This window comes from Astatotilapia calliptera, chromosome 7 (genome assembly GCF_964374335.1).
Source record: "Astatotilapia calliptera chromosome 7, fAstCal68.1, whole genome shotgun sequence".
Classification (NCBI taxonomy): domain Eukaryota; kingdom Metazoa; phylum Chordata; class Actinopteri; order Cichliformes; family Cichlidae; genus Astatotilapia; species Astatotilapia calliptera.
Window position 1 is genome coordinate 45,663,409 of NC_137428.1, and position 15,641 is coordinate 45,679,049.

General features: G+C 42.9%; 1 protein-coding gene and 1 long non-coding RNA gene across 2 annotated transcripts; one reads left to right on the forward strand and one right to left on the reverse strand.

Annotated features, from left to right (window-relative positions):
* Nucleotides 1–5,409: 5,409 nt before the first annotated feature.
* Nucleotides 5,410–9,236, reverse strand: LOC145430135 (uncharacterized). The gene is made up of 2 exons (XR_013910553.1): nt 6,196–9,236; nt 5,410–6,102 (listed from the first exon to the last, which is right to left on the reverse strand). It is a non-coding gene; the product is annotated as an uncharacterized LOC145430135 (long non-coding RNA).
* A 1,092-nt stretch (nt 9,237–10,328) lies between these two features.
* On the forward strand, nt 10,329–15,121 carry dusp6 (dual specificity phosphatase 6). The gene is made up of 3 exons (XM_026174699.2): nt 10,329–11,354; nt 11,690–12,124; nt 13,422–15,121. Exons 1-3 carry the CDS (start codon nt 10,952–10,954, stop codon nt 13,733–13,735), a joined length of 1,152 nt encoding a protein of 383 aa, XP_026030484.1. The 5' UTR covers nt 10,329–10,951; the 3' UTR covers nt 13,736–15,121.
* Nucleotides 15,122–15,641: the final 520 nt, after the last annotated feature.

Consider the following 15,641-nt stretch of genomic DNA (forward strand, 5'->3'; position numbering starts at 1 on the left):
GTTGGAGCATGGCCCTTTATTCTACTTCGAACATGAAAAACCTTCAGGAGCAGTTACAAAAACAGTCCACCTTCACTCTACTGAATCATCCTGAACATCTTTTCCAGACAAAATTTTTCAACCTGCCTTTGTAGAAATCTTTTGATTAGTTCTTTCTGAGGCTTTTCTTGGTCTTTCAGACCTTAACCTCTGTCATCACTACCATTTCTTAAACTCATTTACACATTTTAGGACACGACTTCATAATGACATTTTGCTCTCTTGTCATAACCTTTTCAGAATTAAGAGTGGTAGGTTGACACCACCTGGGTCTGGGTGCAGTTCCCCCCTCCAGGGGCAAGGGTACCTAGACCCGGGGCTTATACGCTTGGGGAGTGTGATCGTGTGTACAGCGTCTCTTTATGTCTGTCTCCACGTTGGTTGAGTGTGGAGTAAGTGCATATGAGAGCATGAGGGTGGGAATGGATGTTTGTATATGTGTGTGCCTGTATGTCTGTGTCTATATGTCAGGTTGGGTATCAGACGCCACCTCTCTGGGGACATCTCAGGCCCTCCAAGGTTTGGAGGCCTATCTCCCCCCATCACCACTTCCCCTGCCAGTGGCGGACTCCCTCAGACATCGGTGCATTGATGGTACTTTGTGTCTGGGGATGGGCGTCCAGGTACACACTGGCTCACTCCTTGGCGGCCGCTTATTGGGGCCTGGAGCCTGGGGCTCGCTCGGGCCACTTCGGAGGTGGGATGCCCCCGGCCTCTCGGCCTGGGGCTCGGTCACTCAGGCACGGCTGGCTGCCGGCGGAGCTCACGGGCGCGTCACTGCAACCCCCCCTGGCTTCTACTCCACGGCTGCTGAGTGACCCCTCATCTGGGACTCTCCTCAGCTCTTTCTGGGACAGTGGCGCAGCTGCCCCTCTGTTGGTCTTCCTTGGTCTCTTGTGTTCTGGGGGCCTCTGGATGTCTGGGGTTTTGATCTCCTCCATACCTGCTTCATGCCCTGGAGGACGGGGCTGTGGCCCCCCCACACCCTCTAGCAGATCATTACATGAAGGAACCTTTTTTAAAAAAAAACAAGCGCGTCCATGCTCACAGGTGTACACACGGGTGACCACACCCACAAACTACACCCTTTTTGGCTCCTACCTCAAAGCACACTGTGTTCTGTTGATCTTATGTGCTGCACAATAATGTTTAATATTTAGTATTTACTGTCATATTCCCATATATCATTGTGATGTTGTTTATTCTATTACTCTTGTTCTCTTCTGCTTGTTTTCTTTTTTCTTTCTCAACAGGTGATCCAGGTGATCGATATATGCATTTTTTTTCCTGCCCATTCTGTTGGTTTTTGTTTTTTGCCCTTCTCCCCCATCCCTCTTCTCAGCTGTTTCTCTTTCCCTCTTTCTTTCTCCCCTTCTTTCCCCCAGTCAAGTCTGTCCCGTATTCAGTAAGTGAAAATAAAATAAACAATAAAAGGTGAATCAAATGGACCATTACGGCAAGGCTGGGATGGTCAGTTTGGTAAAGTAAATCCGTTGGGCATCTTTCTTTGCCTTTAGACAACAATTCTGAGGGCAAAAGAGCCAAACGGGACAGGCAAAAAAAAAAAAAAAAAAAAGAGTGGTAGGTTGACAAGCCTATGTGATGGGATAAAGAGACCGGAGTATTTATAAACCTTGGGAAAAACCTTTGGAATCAGGTCTTTCCAGGGCGAATTAAGGTATAACAAGGTTATCTTAGAGATCAAATCTAATATTGAATGGTGAAGACATTTATCTGAATTGTTGCCTAATGTATATCGATGATCTTTAGCTCATTTAACCATTTACAGTTATAACATTTTGAATGAAAGAACTCTCAGTGATAACTTAAAGCTCATTTCCAAATAAAGATACAGCTCCTTGCAATGTTATTAGTCATTCTCATTGCTCTCAAAGTTTTCAACATAATTATTCAATAATGATGATAATAATAATAACAACACACTATACTGTATCTCTAAAAAACATCAAACTGCTGACAGACACAGTTGGGGATTACCTGATAAGAGCTGATGTTTCCCTTAAAGTGGCATCTGCACAGGGAAAGATGCTACAGCTTGACACTGTACAGTAGTAACAGGCTGTAAATGCAATGTATTTACCACAGTGCCATATGTTAGTCAGCAATATCCTGCACTCTTATTGGTCATCGCTTCAATTGCTCATCTGAAAGTTGAGAAAATGTAAAGTTTGCATTACATGTGATATTTCCGATGAAACTGCTTGAAGTCACTGACTGTCATTGACTTTCTGTGGTCTCTTCATTGCTACATCACTACAAATTACTTCCTATGTTGACACCCCTCCCCCCCATTAAGAGTTGGTAGAAAAAGAGAGAGGAAGTACTATGGTATCAGGTGATCAAAGTGTAACCTTGGTTAAAAATATAAACCCCAAAAAATCCCAAACATGTCCACTGATCATGTGTCCATCAGTAAGAAAAACAAACAAACAAACAAACTCTGTACCAGATAGGGTACAGAAAGGCTACTGTACCCTATCTAATGTGCCAATTTCCACACTATTCTACCTTAGTTCTACACTGGCTCTGCTCAGTATAATGACAATAAATTGGACTGAATAGAATTTTTAGCAGGGTTAAATCAGTATGTAGAGGATGTGGGTATTTTCTTTTCTGCCATTCTGAATTTCAGAAATCCTGGTTGTGCCACAGAAAGCAGCGAGCGCACCACTGATGGCGGTTGAATGCAGGCTAGGTGTGGCCCATGTGAATCAGATAAATATACAGCATAATTCCCTTCTGAACAAACAATAATGAATGTAATGAGGCAGCTCCCGTTTCCTCACGGAGCAACCTTCGCCGTCGAGCTTAAGGTGATATATAAATCACTTTCTAAATGTACTTCTGAAGCTGTGGAATGAGAGGAAATAAAACCGGTTTGAATCCAAGTGACTGAATGCAGAGTGACGGACATAACTGGACCAAACACAGAGGGAAGTGGACACACAGTGAAGGGGAAATCCTCTCTGTGGGTCTCTCACACAAGTAGCATGTGAATGTGACACTTCGCCGAAGGTAACCGAGCTCATTGCGCAATCCCTAGCCCATCCCGTCTGTTTTAACACACACATACGCACATGCACGCACACACACGCAGATGCAGAAACAGGACAGCAGTGACAAGGTGCAGAGCAGAGACAAAGCGATGGAGCTGCTGATAACACTGGAGCCAGCATTGTCTTTTACAGAGCTCAGACTAGGGTGTGTGTCTGTGTGTGTGTCTGGAGTTGTCACGAAACAGCTCGAGGGAACCTCCCTGGATATCAAAGTGTGAGTGTGTCCTGTATCTGAGAATGCACTTTTCACCTTTTTTTCCCTTCCACAAATCATACAAAGGACAGATTTTAGAAATGGATTATGGGTAGGAAAAACATAGGACCCTAAACCAACACATACTTTCACAACAACAGCTAATAAAGCATAAAGCTTTCTCATTTGGATTTTAGAGAACCTCGTTTAAATTAAAGGAGGACTCTTTTATTATTGCATTTTCTTCTTACAGACAAAACCATCAATCCATTTTTCATGGAGTCAATCATCATAGCCAGCATAAAAAAAACCTAACAAGCTGCTATCATACACAGTTGTTTGAGAAATGCATCTGCCTTCAAAAGGTAAAAAAAAAAATAGAAAGAACAAGAGAACAGGATGTATTGGCATTGCATGCCGTTTACCTATGAGTTTGCGTGTTTGTGTGTTACTTTGGTGCCCCTGTACAGATAGAGTGGATAAGGGAGGAAACCATGCACTAGTTATCTGTTAGCAGAAACCTGGCAGCGCCTCCTGGCTTTTTTTTTTTCTTTGCTGATCTGAGCCTCCACCACAGCTCAAAGCCTTCAGAAGAATCCTCATCGTGTCTTCATGATGCACGGCGTTTCTGTTGTTCAATGCTGTGCTCTTCAGCTTTCACAGAGGGTTGGCCTGCCTTTGGAGTGTGCTGCATTTTGACCATTTTGCACCGTGGTACTTTGTCGTGTGAGTGTGCTTAGACTCTACTGAACACATCATATAAATATGGTATATATTTTTCTGAACATACCACTATAATTGACCACCCACTCATATTTTTTTTAAAACATAAGTGTGCTTCAGCATCTGAACACAAGCACCCATTCTCAGTATAATGACAATAAATTGAACTGAATAGAGGTCCTCATTATATTTTTCCATTAACTTTTTGCATTTGTGTGTTGTTTGTTTGCCTTTCGAGCTGAGCATCGAAAGGCATTGTTTGCTTAAGTTTGTGGATCACATGACTTTTGGTTTCAACACGCATTTATTTCTGGAAGTCTGTAGGTTCACCCACACCCACAGTCCATTTTTTCCATAGCTGTCATGTTTCTCTTCCTTTGTTTTTAATCAGCAAAAAAATATAAGTTATTTAAAAGCAATTACCCCAAATTAGTCTATTGACTTCTAATTCTTGAATTCTTGAAATTTTTTCTTTGCATTTTTGTCCAAGTAAGTATCTCTTTTAATACTCAACAGAAGTTCCTTGTTCAAGTTCAAATGCAGACTTCTTATGTGTCATAGGCTAACTTCAGTTTTTTGCAGTGCAGTAATAAATGCAGACACTTTCTCACTGTTTGTCTCAGTTTTTCTCCATGTCATTCTCAGGCACCAATAAGACATTACTTCCTGAGTATGTGTCATGTGCATACATCTCTCTCTCTCACACACACACACACACACACACACAGACTCCAGACCTGATTAGTGCACGGTCTTTGTTTGTGGACAAAGGATTTCCTCGTCTGAGACGAGCAGCCGGTGGCAAAGAAACAAGGAGGGAAAGATTATGAGAATGAGAAAAGAGGTTTGAGGTTGAAGGAGTGGCTGCTGTTGTTGGTGGTGTGGTGTGTATGTGGAGGGGGTTGGGATTGACGTGGGGGAGCCTGATGGTGGAAAACACCCAGAGAAACAGAAGCTACAACACTGCAGGTGTTTCAATTGGCATCATTCAAAAAGAAAGCAAAGAAAATACACAGTGCAAATCTTAATTTTAAGTTGCACACTAGCGTCAATAAAGTAGGAGATATTAAATCAAGGAAGTCACTGACCTTCAAACTCCCTGTCTCCGGTATAGTGATTTAAACATCTTACCACTGCCTTTACAGTCTCTAAGACAATCAGTAAGACCTCCATTAAGTCACTCAGTGTGGAAATGTAAACCAACTGACTGTAAATAGTAGAGATAAGATCATGACACCACAAAGTGGACGTGTAATAAGTCTGTGTAGGTCTGTAGGAAATGAGTGGAGTGAAACAAGCTGACAAGGCGAGTCAGGGGATTTTCCAGCAGTACAAAACAAAGAAATGAGTAACAAACAAGGCGAGACTAAGCATGTAAACAGTTAATGAATGACTTTAGTTGAGAAAGGAACAAGTTATTTAGTAGTTAGCTTGGACAGCTATTACACATATCAGAGACAATATTTGTTAACAAGTGGCAAAATTAGACTCCAGAATTCGTCACAGAGATATCATCAGCAGGCTTGGTGTGGTGGTCACGTGACCATAGTGAAGTTCAAAGGTAACACTGCATTTCTGGCCATTGCATTTATGCTTGAAAAAAAAAAAAAAAAAAGTGACATCAGTTTATGAAGATTATCTTGCTAAACAAAACAAGTATCACAAACCTTCAGTTGCCCCATGGGAATAATTCTATTGACTTTTTAATCAAAGTAAACTGAGCAGTGATAATGTAACACACCCAAAGAAAGATTCTAGGTCTGACCAACAGTCTCTGTCGTGGGCAAAAAGATGACAGTCAATAAAATTCTAAAAGATAATTTATTGACAAAAAATATCAAGAGATAAAAGATAAAACACTCCAGTGTCCCATTTATGAATCGTATAAAAACACACAGTCCCAAGGCCAGAGCCAGCTATGCCACACGACCAGTTGCACTCCACGTGTTGCCTTTAACAGGGTTAGAAGTTGTCCTTGGAGACCCACCACCCTGCAAGCATATAGCCAGTGGTCACTACAGCCTCTGCAACTCTGCTGCCTTTAGGCTGTGGCATATAATAGGCCCTGGCCTGCACAGAGAGACAAAATGACACCTTCAGTATAAAATTCATAGCACAAAGCCCATCCATCCCAAACATATCTGATTTCATCACATTACATACCTGCACAGAGAGACAAAACGACACAGCAGTGTTTGTAGTGTGGGCTATAAGTAGACCAGTGTATCAGTGCAATCAAGTACACCTGCCTCTAATTAGTCCAACCCCATTCCAGCCATTGGCTCACCAAAAATGTGACACACACACACACACACACACACACACAAAACCACTCCCAACCCAGTGCAACTTCACACAATAATATGGAGCTGAATTAACACGGGCACATTAGTCTACCATGTTGCAATAACTTACAGGTTGGCCTGAAAATGAAGTCATCCCTATCTTTACGGCTACTGGTTCTTGTGCTGGTAATGCAATTTGCAACCACAGCCTACACTGTAACAGTGATCAAGGCGTGGAGACGATGGCCCGTGTCGTGCTCTCTGCACAAAACACACAAGTGAGGACACACAATTTGAACTTCATTATCTGCCACAATTTGTCTTCAAAGCTTATTTTCTCTGTATTTATGGTTGATCACTTTAGTTTTCATGCCAGTCAGCAACATTGGAACTACTTTCATCTTCATGGGTTGTGTGTGCCCATAGCTTAGTATCAAAGGCAAGAAATGAGTCGGCACCTGGATACTTTGCGTACATACACATTCACCACTGCAAAGCACAGCCCCCACTGCATATTTTGCCCTCATTTAGGTGATGCTAACGCCATCCTTTATACACTGTTTATATGTTGTTGTGATCAGGACGGACAGTGTAAAAAATATGAAAGCTCTCATATTAAGTTTCAGCATATAAACAGTGTTTTCATGTCAGTTAAAACAGTGTAGTGGCCCAGTTATGTGCCGAGACTGTGCCTAAGTGAGGCAAATGAGTTTATTTTAGAAATGCATCTTCTTCTTGTCATTTTGAATTTGCATCGTGAAATCGACTGAGCTAGCAAAACCGAGCTTTTTGAAAATAACCTGGCCAGCCAGAAAAGACTCGTACATTAACTCATTAAAGTTTTTAAAAACACTTCATTCAGGCTGATCAGAGCAAGTCTGAAAATGACATCACAAAGTCTTGACATACTGCGTTTATATATGTCTGGCCCAAATTAGTGGTTTCAGGCATGTTTGATGTGCTTTATGTGCATGTACGCAGACAAATGAAATGTAAAGGGTGAAAGAAGAAGGGAGAGAGGGGCAATGGCAAAAAAGGGGGCCAAGGGCAAAAAAGGGGGGGCAGAGGGAGAAGAATGGGGTGAGCAGCAGGGAAGAGGTAGAGGTACTGAAGAGGGTGAAACCCAGAGAGGAGGAGGAGGGAGCACTGAAAGAGAATAGAATTCATTTGAAGGTGAATAGTAACAGTGTGGCTTCTTTCACAGGGGCTGCTGTCATGCCTAGGGGGCTGCAGGAGGTGGAGGGGTGTGCAGAAGTCTTTGGGCCAAAATGAACACTGGAGCTATTACACACTTCATATGCAGAGACACTGCTGGGGAGCCACAACACAGGCACACCCATGAGCCATATTTGACATAACAGGAAGTGTTATGTACGACTGAAACTCACTAAAGACTAAACGCATACATGCTCCATTTTACTTTAAGCCAAATGTTTTTGCTTACTGCTCATAGAGTGTATTTGAGAGAGGTCCTGTCAGATGAACAGAATCAACTTTTTGGAGTCCCTCCTTGATCACAATACATAAAACACAATCTCCAGACAACAAATGAATCATTATTGTAAGAGGATTTTTAAAACATGAGCATACTATTGTATATTCCACTAAACCGAAAAAAATCATAGTTTTCACTCACACGGTCTTTAGAGCAATGTCGCTACTTTTACAGATTTCATGCTGTTTGATATAAACAACCATGTACTGTATAGCAGAATACAGTACGTATAATCTTGCAAAGTGGGGGACTGTGAACATGCTGGCATGAATCCTTTCACAGAGAACAACAACAATGAAAAAAAAAAAGAAAACCCAAAAACAAAGCAACAAAAACTTTTTTCGAGTATCCAAGACTGGAATCGAATGGAAAAATACTGAGTCATCTGCTGTCCAGTCACTCAGCTTGTTTCTCTTGTTGATTGATAAACTCCTCCTTCACAGTGATTCTATCTTATTACTCTCTGAGGTGTCAGGAAGACAGGAAGCAACAGAGATAAAAACACTATCACAACACAACTATATTTAAACAGGAAACAAGAAAATCACACTGTCTTTTTTAAGTGCACTGAGCTCTTTAAAGGATTATCATATCTAATTAAATGTTCAGTAAATAGTTCCCCTGTTTGTCATGAGCCATAGTGTCATGCATATAAACTGATAACACTTTTAGCCTTAATTATCAAAGATGCACTTCAGTTACTGCTGGGATATTCACCCATGTTAATTACGTTTCCACTGACTTGTCCAGAGCCTCACTAAATCATACATTCATGCCAACAATAAGAAATTAAATATTTGTGTTGTTCATTTTCGCCACATAAGTGTATCCAGATTTATTTCCAAATCAGTCTTCAAATGAATCCATCAATGCCTTATAAGATGTAATACTGCAGATTTGTGCATGTTTGTGTTTTCCTGCTGGGTCCTTTAATAATATCGCTGTAGCATGGCTTCCGCTCGAGGCTTCAGCTCCTCTTATATGATAAAAGTGTCAAGTTGCTGTTACAGTGTGATGTTAATTGGACACCACTGAGCCTGGACAGGTCGTGCAAATTAACAGGTAGTCTATTAAAAGCCTTTGTGTGTGCGATCTGCGACCCTCGTGGCTTCACATAACCCTGAAACAGTGAGTCTGTCAGCGCTGAAAGAGGGTTAAGACAGTCAAATGATCCGTCTGATTAAAGTGAAATGGTCCAACATTTCAGTCTATGCCACTGGCTAGGCTTCATGCACTTTGGATTATGGGAAACAAACAGATACTAAAATGTAGTATTATTGGGACAATGTATGATTCAGAAGAAAAAACAAAGACAATACCACCAGGGGTTACATAAGATAACGTGACATCTTCGGAACATGCAGCAGTTTCACAGGACTGTCGGGCTAGTTAGTGCGAGACAGAAAAAAGAGACGGTGACATTGAACCAGCATCACCCACACAAACAAACCTCTTCATTCCAGTGAAGGCTGCACAGACAGAAATAGCTCCAGTGCCGTTGTGTGCTCACAATATCGCAGAGAAACATTTTTTTTTCATCTGAGGTGATTTCAGCGGCCTTCCATCAAGTGGGCAGAAAAAAAACGTGAATTGCAGAAGGCCACTTTTTTGTTGTCACATAGCAACTGGCTGCTGCTTTATTCTACCGAGAATATATATTTGTAGCAGAAATTTATGGAGCTTGAGTTTTTCGAGTTTGACATTTATTTTTATGGAAAAAGAAATAATAATTTCCTTCCATGAGAGCGCACCACTGTATTTAATCCTAAATTCATGCCCACAGAAACCAGTGGAAACAATCTAAGTGATCACACAGGGTGGGGTAGTTAGCATTGAAAGACAAGACTTTTTTTTTTTTTTAGAAAAACAGACAAAGGTTACAGGTCATATCTCTCAACAGGGCGCTGATCCTCTGTCAGATGTGCCAGACCTCACTGGATGCAGATCAGCTGTGTTTCCGGAGTGAGGAAGAAAATGAAATTGCACCAAAGGCGTTCTGCCTGTAAAGCCCACATTGAGCATGGTTTTACTGTCGCGCTATTACAGTGTAATATGTTTTTTGAAAAAAAAAAATATGGTTCTTATTATACTTATTATATTATGATGGTTAATGGTAAGACTTTCAATATAGTGCATGCATTAGAGCGGTTCAAACAGCTCTAAGTGAATTAAAACTTCCAGCATGTTGAAAAACGCACACCGCATTGTTGCAGACTTGCGTTGTAGCCTAATTATCGCGACGCTCTTTATTTGAAACTCGTGTGTGTGTGTAACTGTGAGCTGAGGCCGCTCCCGCCCTCTCCGTCTTCCTTCCTTCCCCCTGCAGTTCTTGTGTTTGTTTGCACACACTTGATCCGGAGCGGAAATTCCTCTCCGTTTTTGTGAATGACAAACTCATTAACGATTCATCAACACAGGCCGCTCTATCCGGCCCCCGTTTCTAAGGCGACCGCTGCTGCCGCGCTTCTGATTGGTCGCCCCACAAAACGTATCCAATGGAACGCCTCCTGTTTGTAGCCATTCAGCAGCCTGGCGCCGCAGAGAGCGCAGAGAGTCAGAACCTGCAGAGAAACGATCTACAGCACAGACAGGCTGCAACAGCAGGCAGAGACGGGTGCATACGGGTGCATGCTTCACAGCAACAAATCCGCCTTTCTGCTCTGGATCTCCATAAAAATATTAGATACACAGCCTGTATACGCACAGAGAGAAAGAGAGGTGGAAGAGCAGCCGTGGAGTTATATAAGAAGAGAGGAAGCTTCAGCCTCGTCGCAGGGCCGGTATGACTCATTGATAAATAACTCAGGCTCTCTCCAACCAGATGCATGAATGAGGAACAGTGTGGGCAACCTACTCTCGGGAGATCTCTGAAGGGAACAGGAATTCCTACGTCCCGCAACACACTGGATCCAAAAGAACGTTTGGAGTGAGTCTTGACAAGCGTGACGGTTTTTATTTTGACTCGTTATTTAGTTTTTTAAGCCGTTGTTCTCAGAGTTGTGTTGCCGAGGGCCCTCTCAGCAGCAGATCAGACTGAAAACGAAATTCCAGACAGATATTTGTGCCTGCTGCTGAAGCCGAGAAGCTCCCCGCTTTTCCTCGACACCTTTTTTCCCCCTTTTTTAACTCCTGCTTATAAATGCTTGACAAGCTCAAGCCCGTCGTCCAGCTTGACTCGGTTATGGCGATCAGCAAGACGGTGGGCTGGCTCCGAGAGCAGCTGGAGACGCGCAGGGACGGCCTGCTTGTGATGGACTGTCGGGCTCAGGAGCTCTTCGAGTCGTCTCACGTCGAGACTGCCATCAACGTGGCCATACCCAGCCTCATGCTTCGCCGGCTTAAGAAAGGCAATCTGCCCGTGCGCTCTCTGCTCTCCAACGGAGAGGATCGAGACAGGTTTGTGCGGAGGTGCAAGACGGACGCCATCCTGCTGTACGACGAGTACAGCCGAGAGTGGAACGAGAACGTGGACGGGGGCTCCGTGTTGGGTTTACTGCTGAGGAAAATGAAGGACGAGGGCTATAAGGCATATTATCTGGAGGGTGAGTGGAATTCATTCACATTTTCGGGCACGGCGGCTGCCGCTGTTCATTCACAGGCTAGATTTTCGCGCAGACGTAGATTTCTGGCGTTTTGATTAAAGAAATATATAGTCATCACTCTAAGGTTAGGTTACACTTGACTCCTCGCACGTCAGTAATTACTGAAGAGGGTCTTAATTTACTTCGAAGAGACGCGTAACCAGATTTTATGTGTATTAAGCTTCTTTTTTTCTTTCTCAGAAAATAATAATTTGCCGTCTGCAGTGTGCAACGTATGCCTGCTGTGTGGCAGGCAGAAACGGTGTGTTCATTGCATCTGTTTTATATATTTCCAGGTGGCTTCAGTAAATTCCAGGCCGAGTGTCCGGCTCTGTGCGAAACCAACCTGGATGGCTCGTCCCACAGCAGTTCCCCTACTGCCCAGGTGCTGGGCCTCGGTGGGCTGCGCATCAGCTCTGACTCCTCGGACATCGAGTCTGATATCGACCGGGATCCGAGCAGCGCCACAGACTCGGACGGCAGCCCGTTATCCAACCCGCATCCCTCCTTCCCTGTAGAGATCTTGCCGCACCTTTACCTGGGCTGTGCCAAGGACTCCACTAACCTTGATGTGCTGGAGGAGTACGGGATCAAGTATATCCTCAACGTGACTCCCAATCTCCCCAACCTCTTTGAGAACGCAGGAGAGTTTAAGTACAAGCAGATCCCAATCTCGGATCACTGGAGCCAGAATCTCTCTCAGTTCTTTCCCGAAGCCATCAGCTTTATTGGTAAGTAATCTCGCAGAACTGGAAACGCTCTGCAGATTAAATCTTGTTGGTTAGGTTGTGTACATGCTTATTCATTTTTTAGTACTGCTTATAATTATTTAAACTCCAAAATTAGCTTTTGAGTTTGTGAGACCATAAATAGTAATACTGCGTCAGTCTGCAAAATATAGAACATAGAGAAAAAAAAACCATCAAGTCCTCACAATTTTGAAGAAGGATTCAACTCAAAAGTTGGGTGTTTGATTAGTATTGTTCTTGTTCCCTACTTTATGACATGCATGCAGGCAGAGTAAAGGGGCAAAAACAGATAGCTGGGGGCATAAACGTATTAAATGTGATATATATTATCACTGGCAGGAAGTTCTTAGGTTGTTATTGTGCAATTGAGATTAGATGAAGTGTCCCTGGCTGTGGTCTTATCAGTCAATCAGACAGGGACACACAGAGCAGGCAGATTAAGGCATTGTGTAGAGGCAGAGGAACACAAGTCTGCCTCCAATGGTGCACAGGCAAAATGCACTTGGTTTGACTTCAGTGGAAGACATTCTGGCCCTATCTCTTGTCCCAGGGCTTGTGAAATTGCAGCACAAAGGGCGATGTTGAAACTGGAGAAAGGGGAGAGTGAGCGAGGGGAGGGCGGTAATTCAAGCGCAACAGGAAGGAAGTGGCATTGAAAGTAATCTAGGACATGGCATTGCCCCCCCTCCCCTCCTCCTCCCGCCACATTACAAAAGGAGCCATTTACGGCCTGATGACATCCTGTTCGCCTTGACAGGGTGCCCTCATGACTCCTACATTTACACGCCCAAATGGCACCATTGTCAGAGTAACCCTAGCAAGCGGAAGAATGGTTTAATAGACCGTAATAGTCAATTTCCCAGCCGGCTACTCTAGGCCAAAAGAAACCAAAGAATGTGAGCTCTGTTTATGTGCAATACTGTCATAGCCCCTGTTTAATTACTGACATGGCTGGGAGATAGGATAATAAGTTCCTGGACCTGCTTCAATTTCCAACAAAGCGTGACTTTAAAATCACAAAGATTTGATTATTGATTAGTTGCCTAAAAGAAGCATAAACAATGAGAGCTTCTCTGCTTTGTGCTTTTCAGATGTCAGGAATGTTTTTTCTTCTGATCAGTATCCATGCAGACTAAATCTTTGGTCTTTGGACTGTGAGAGTAACAAAACAACAAACTGGGATATCTACTCTTTCCTAGTTATCTGGAATGATGAAAAGCTCTAAAGATGTTGTTTATTTATGATACAAAATTTCCACCCCTTTCTTTTCTTCCACCAGATGAAGCTCGGGGACAGAAATGCGGCGTCCTGGTCCATTGCCTTGCAGGCATTAGCCGCTCTGTCACAGTGACGGTGGCCTATTTGATGCAGAAGCTCAACCTGTCCATGAACGATGCTTACGACATTGTCAAGATGAAAAAATCCAACATCTCACCCAATTTCAACTTCATGGGTCAGCTTTTGGACTTTGAGCGCACACTGGGTCTGAAGAGTCCATGTGATAACCGCATGGCACCACCAAGCCAGCAGCTCTACTTCACCACCCCGACCAACCACAACGTCTTCCAGCTGGACCCCCTGGAGTCCACGTGAGGTCTGCTGTCACCACTCCTCTTCTCATTGGGGGTTTTGTGGGCCTCCTATTGGAAAAGCTGCAAAATGTTTTCTCTTTTTTCCGTCGTCTGCTGTGCGACATTATTGATACAGCTGGTCTGAGGCGACAGCTGCTGAGTGTGGTTACTGAAGGGCCATAGCTGTCTGACCGAAGCGCAGCTGCTGTTGACTAAATGAGGAGAGACAGTACAAGAGACAGGAAGCGAATCATTTAAAGTGTGCAGATACTTACTACAATCAGATTTTGCTGTAAGACTCTGGTCTTTTTTTTCGTATTTTTTCAGTGTGTCTAAGGAAGCCTAAAGTGATTGATTGGACAGCTGTATGTTATGCTTCAAAGTTCAAAGGCTGGTGTGCCAAAGAGACCTGATTGTTCAAAGTGGACAGATAAATGAAATCCTTTTGTATATTTGTTTTGGGGTCTATTACTAGTTCCTCCATGACATCAGGGTGCATTGTCTCCTTCATCTTCTGTGAAGACTTGCCTGCATGGGGCTCAACTACCCTGGCTTTAGAAGGCACACAATATAATGGACTTTATTTTACATTTGTGGAGTCTTTTCAAACATTTATACGGTGTGTATATATCTTAATATAAAAGACAATACGGTAAAAGCCTTGCTCTAGTAGTATATACCCTTTGGCACAAGTGGGTACTGAAGATTTGCTTTGTTTCATATTCTACTTTTATGTAAGCATACAAACTGCGTATTGATCAATATGTTTGAGTTGATTATGCCAAAAATCAAGTAGGCTTTCCAAGAATTGTGTACATGTGTAATATATTCAATAAGCGCTTTGTGGCTGGCCTTTTCTTTTTGCACCTGTCCTCCCACAAATCAAAGTCACCTTGGCCATTTGCCTTACTTTTGAGCTTGGAAGATTTCTTTCCCCTTTTTTTTGCACATTAACCTTCAGAGAAATGTACTTTTTTTGGTTACAGTATCCCAGATAGATTTGTTTTGTTTTCTTACAAAAAACCCCAACCAAACCTAGAACGATTATCACTGAAGTTTATAAATTGGGCTCCATGCTTAAGAACTCAAGCAGTTCAAATGGCCAAAGGTGGAATTTACTGGATGTCTCTGAAGGTTAATTTAAGAAATCATGATCTGTGGGTTAAATATTTCCGATGTGTGGAAAAAGCAGGGAGCTGTGTTTGCTTCGCTTCTTCAGGGAAAATTCTGTGAAATGCAGTTTTCACTTGACAAGACGAGACAAAATTAAATCCAGAACTTCGGAGAGTTGCCCCCACACCCCCCGTAGAGGAAACCACTATGTTGCCCTCTACTCACTCCTTCCAAACTCCTCTCTTACGAATGTAAAGGAAATATAAGTTATTAATAAATTGCTATTTTGTCTACACGTTCCGCTTCTTCTGCTTGTTTTTCCATTGACACATTCGTTGGTGTTTTGTCTCCACTTACAGTAACACATTTATGTAAGTGTCTCCTCACCTGCAGTACAGTTGAGTGTTAACCAGCTGGCCAAGTCACGACAAAAAAGAGTCGCAATGAATCACGAGGCTGTTCACAGAGTTCTTGTTTTCCATTAACTACAGCACTTGGAACATTTCCCACTTTACTTTCCAGTACAGAGTTAGCATGTCCTGTTACATGATGCTTGTGTAAGATAGCACTGTGCACACTCTGTTCTGCTGTGACAATAAGAAACTACAATAAGCTACCCAGCAGGTGCAAAGTGATTCCAGTCCTGCTGTAACTAGCCCAGCTGGTTTTACCAGGTGCTAGTCTACCATGAGGTCTTTGGGTTCAAAACAAACATTCCCTTGGTTAACTTGTGAAGGCAGCTCCTCAGCACTCAACCATCAAGGGAAGCATAAAGTACAGAGATAAAGTATGATTTGATAGGAAGAGCAGTGGCG

Excerpts from the sequence above, each read along its gene's own strand:
- dusp6 (XM_026174699.2), top strand. The coding sequence starts at position 10,952 with ATGCTTGACAAGCTCAAGCCCGTCGTCCAGCTTGACTCGGTTATGGCG. Across the intron at positions 11,355-11,689 it reads TAAGGCATATTATCTGGAGG|GTGGCTTCAGTAAATTCCAG; the intron begins GTGAGTGGAATT and ends ATATATTTCCAG. Across the intron at positions 12,125-13,421 it reads CGAAGCCATCAGCTTTATTG|ATGAAGCTCGGGGACAGAAA; the intron begins GTAAGTAATCTC and ends TTCTTCCACCAG.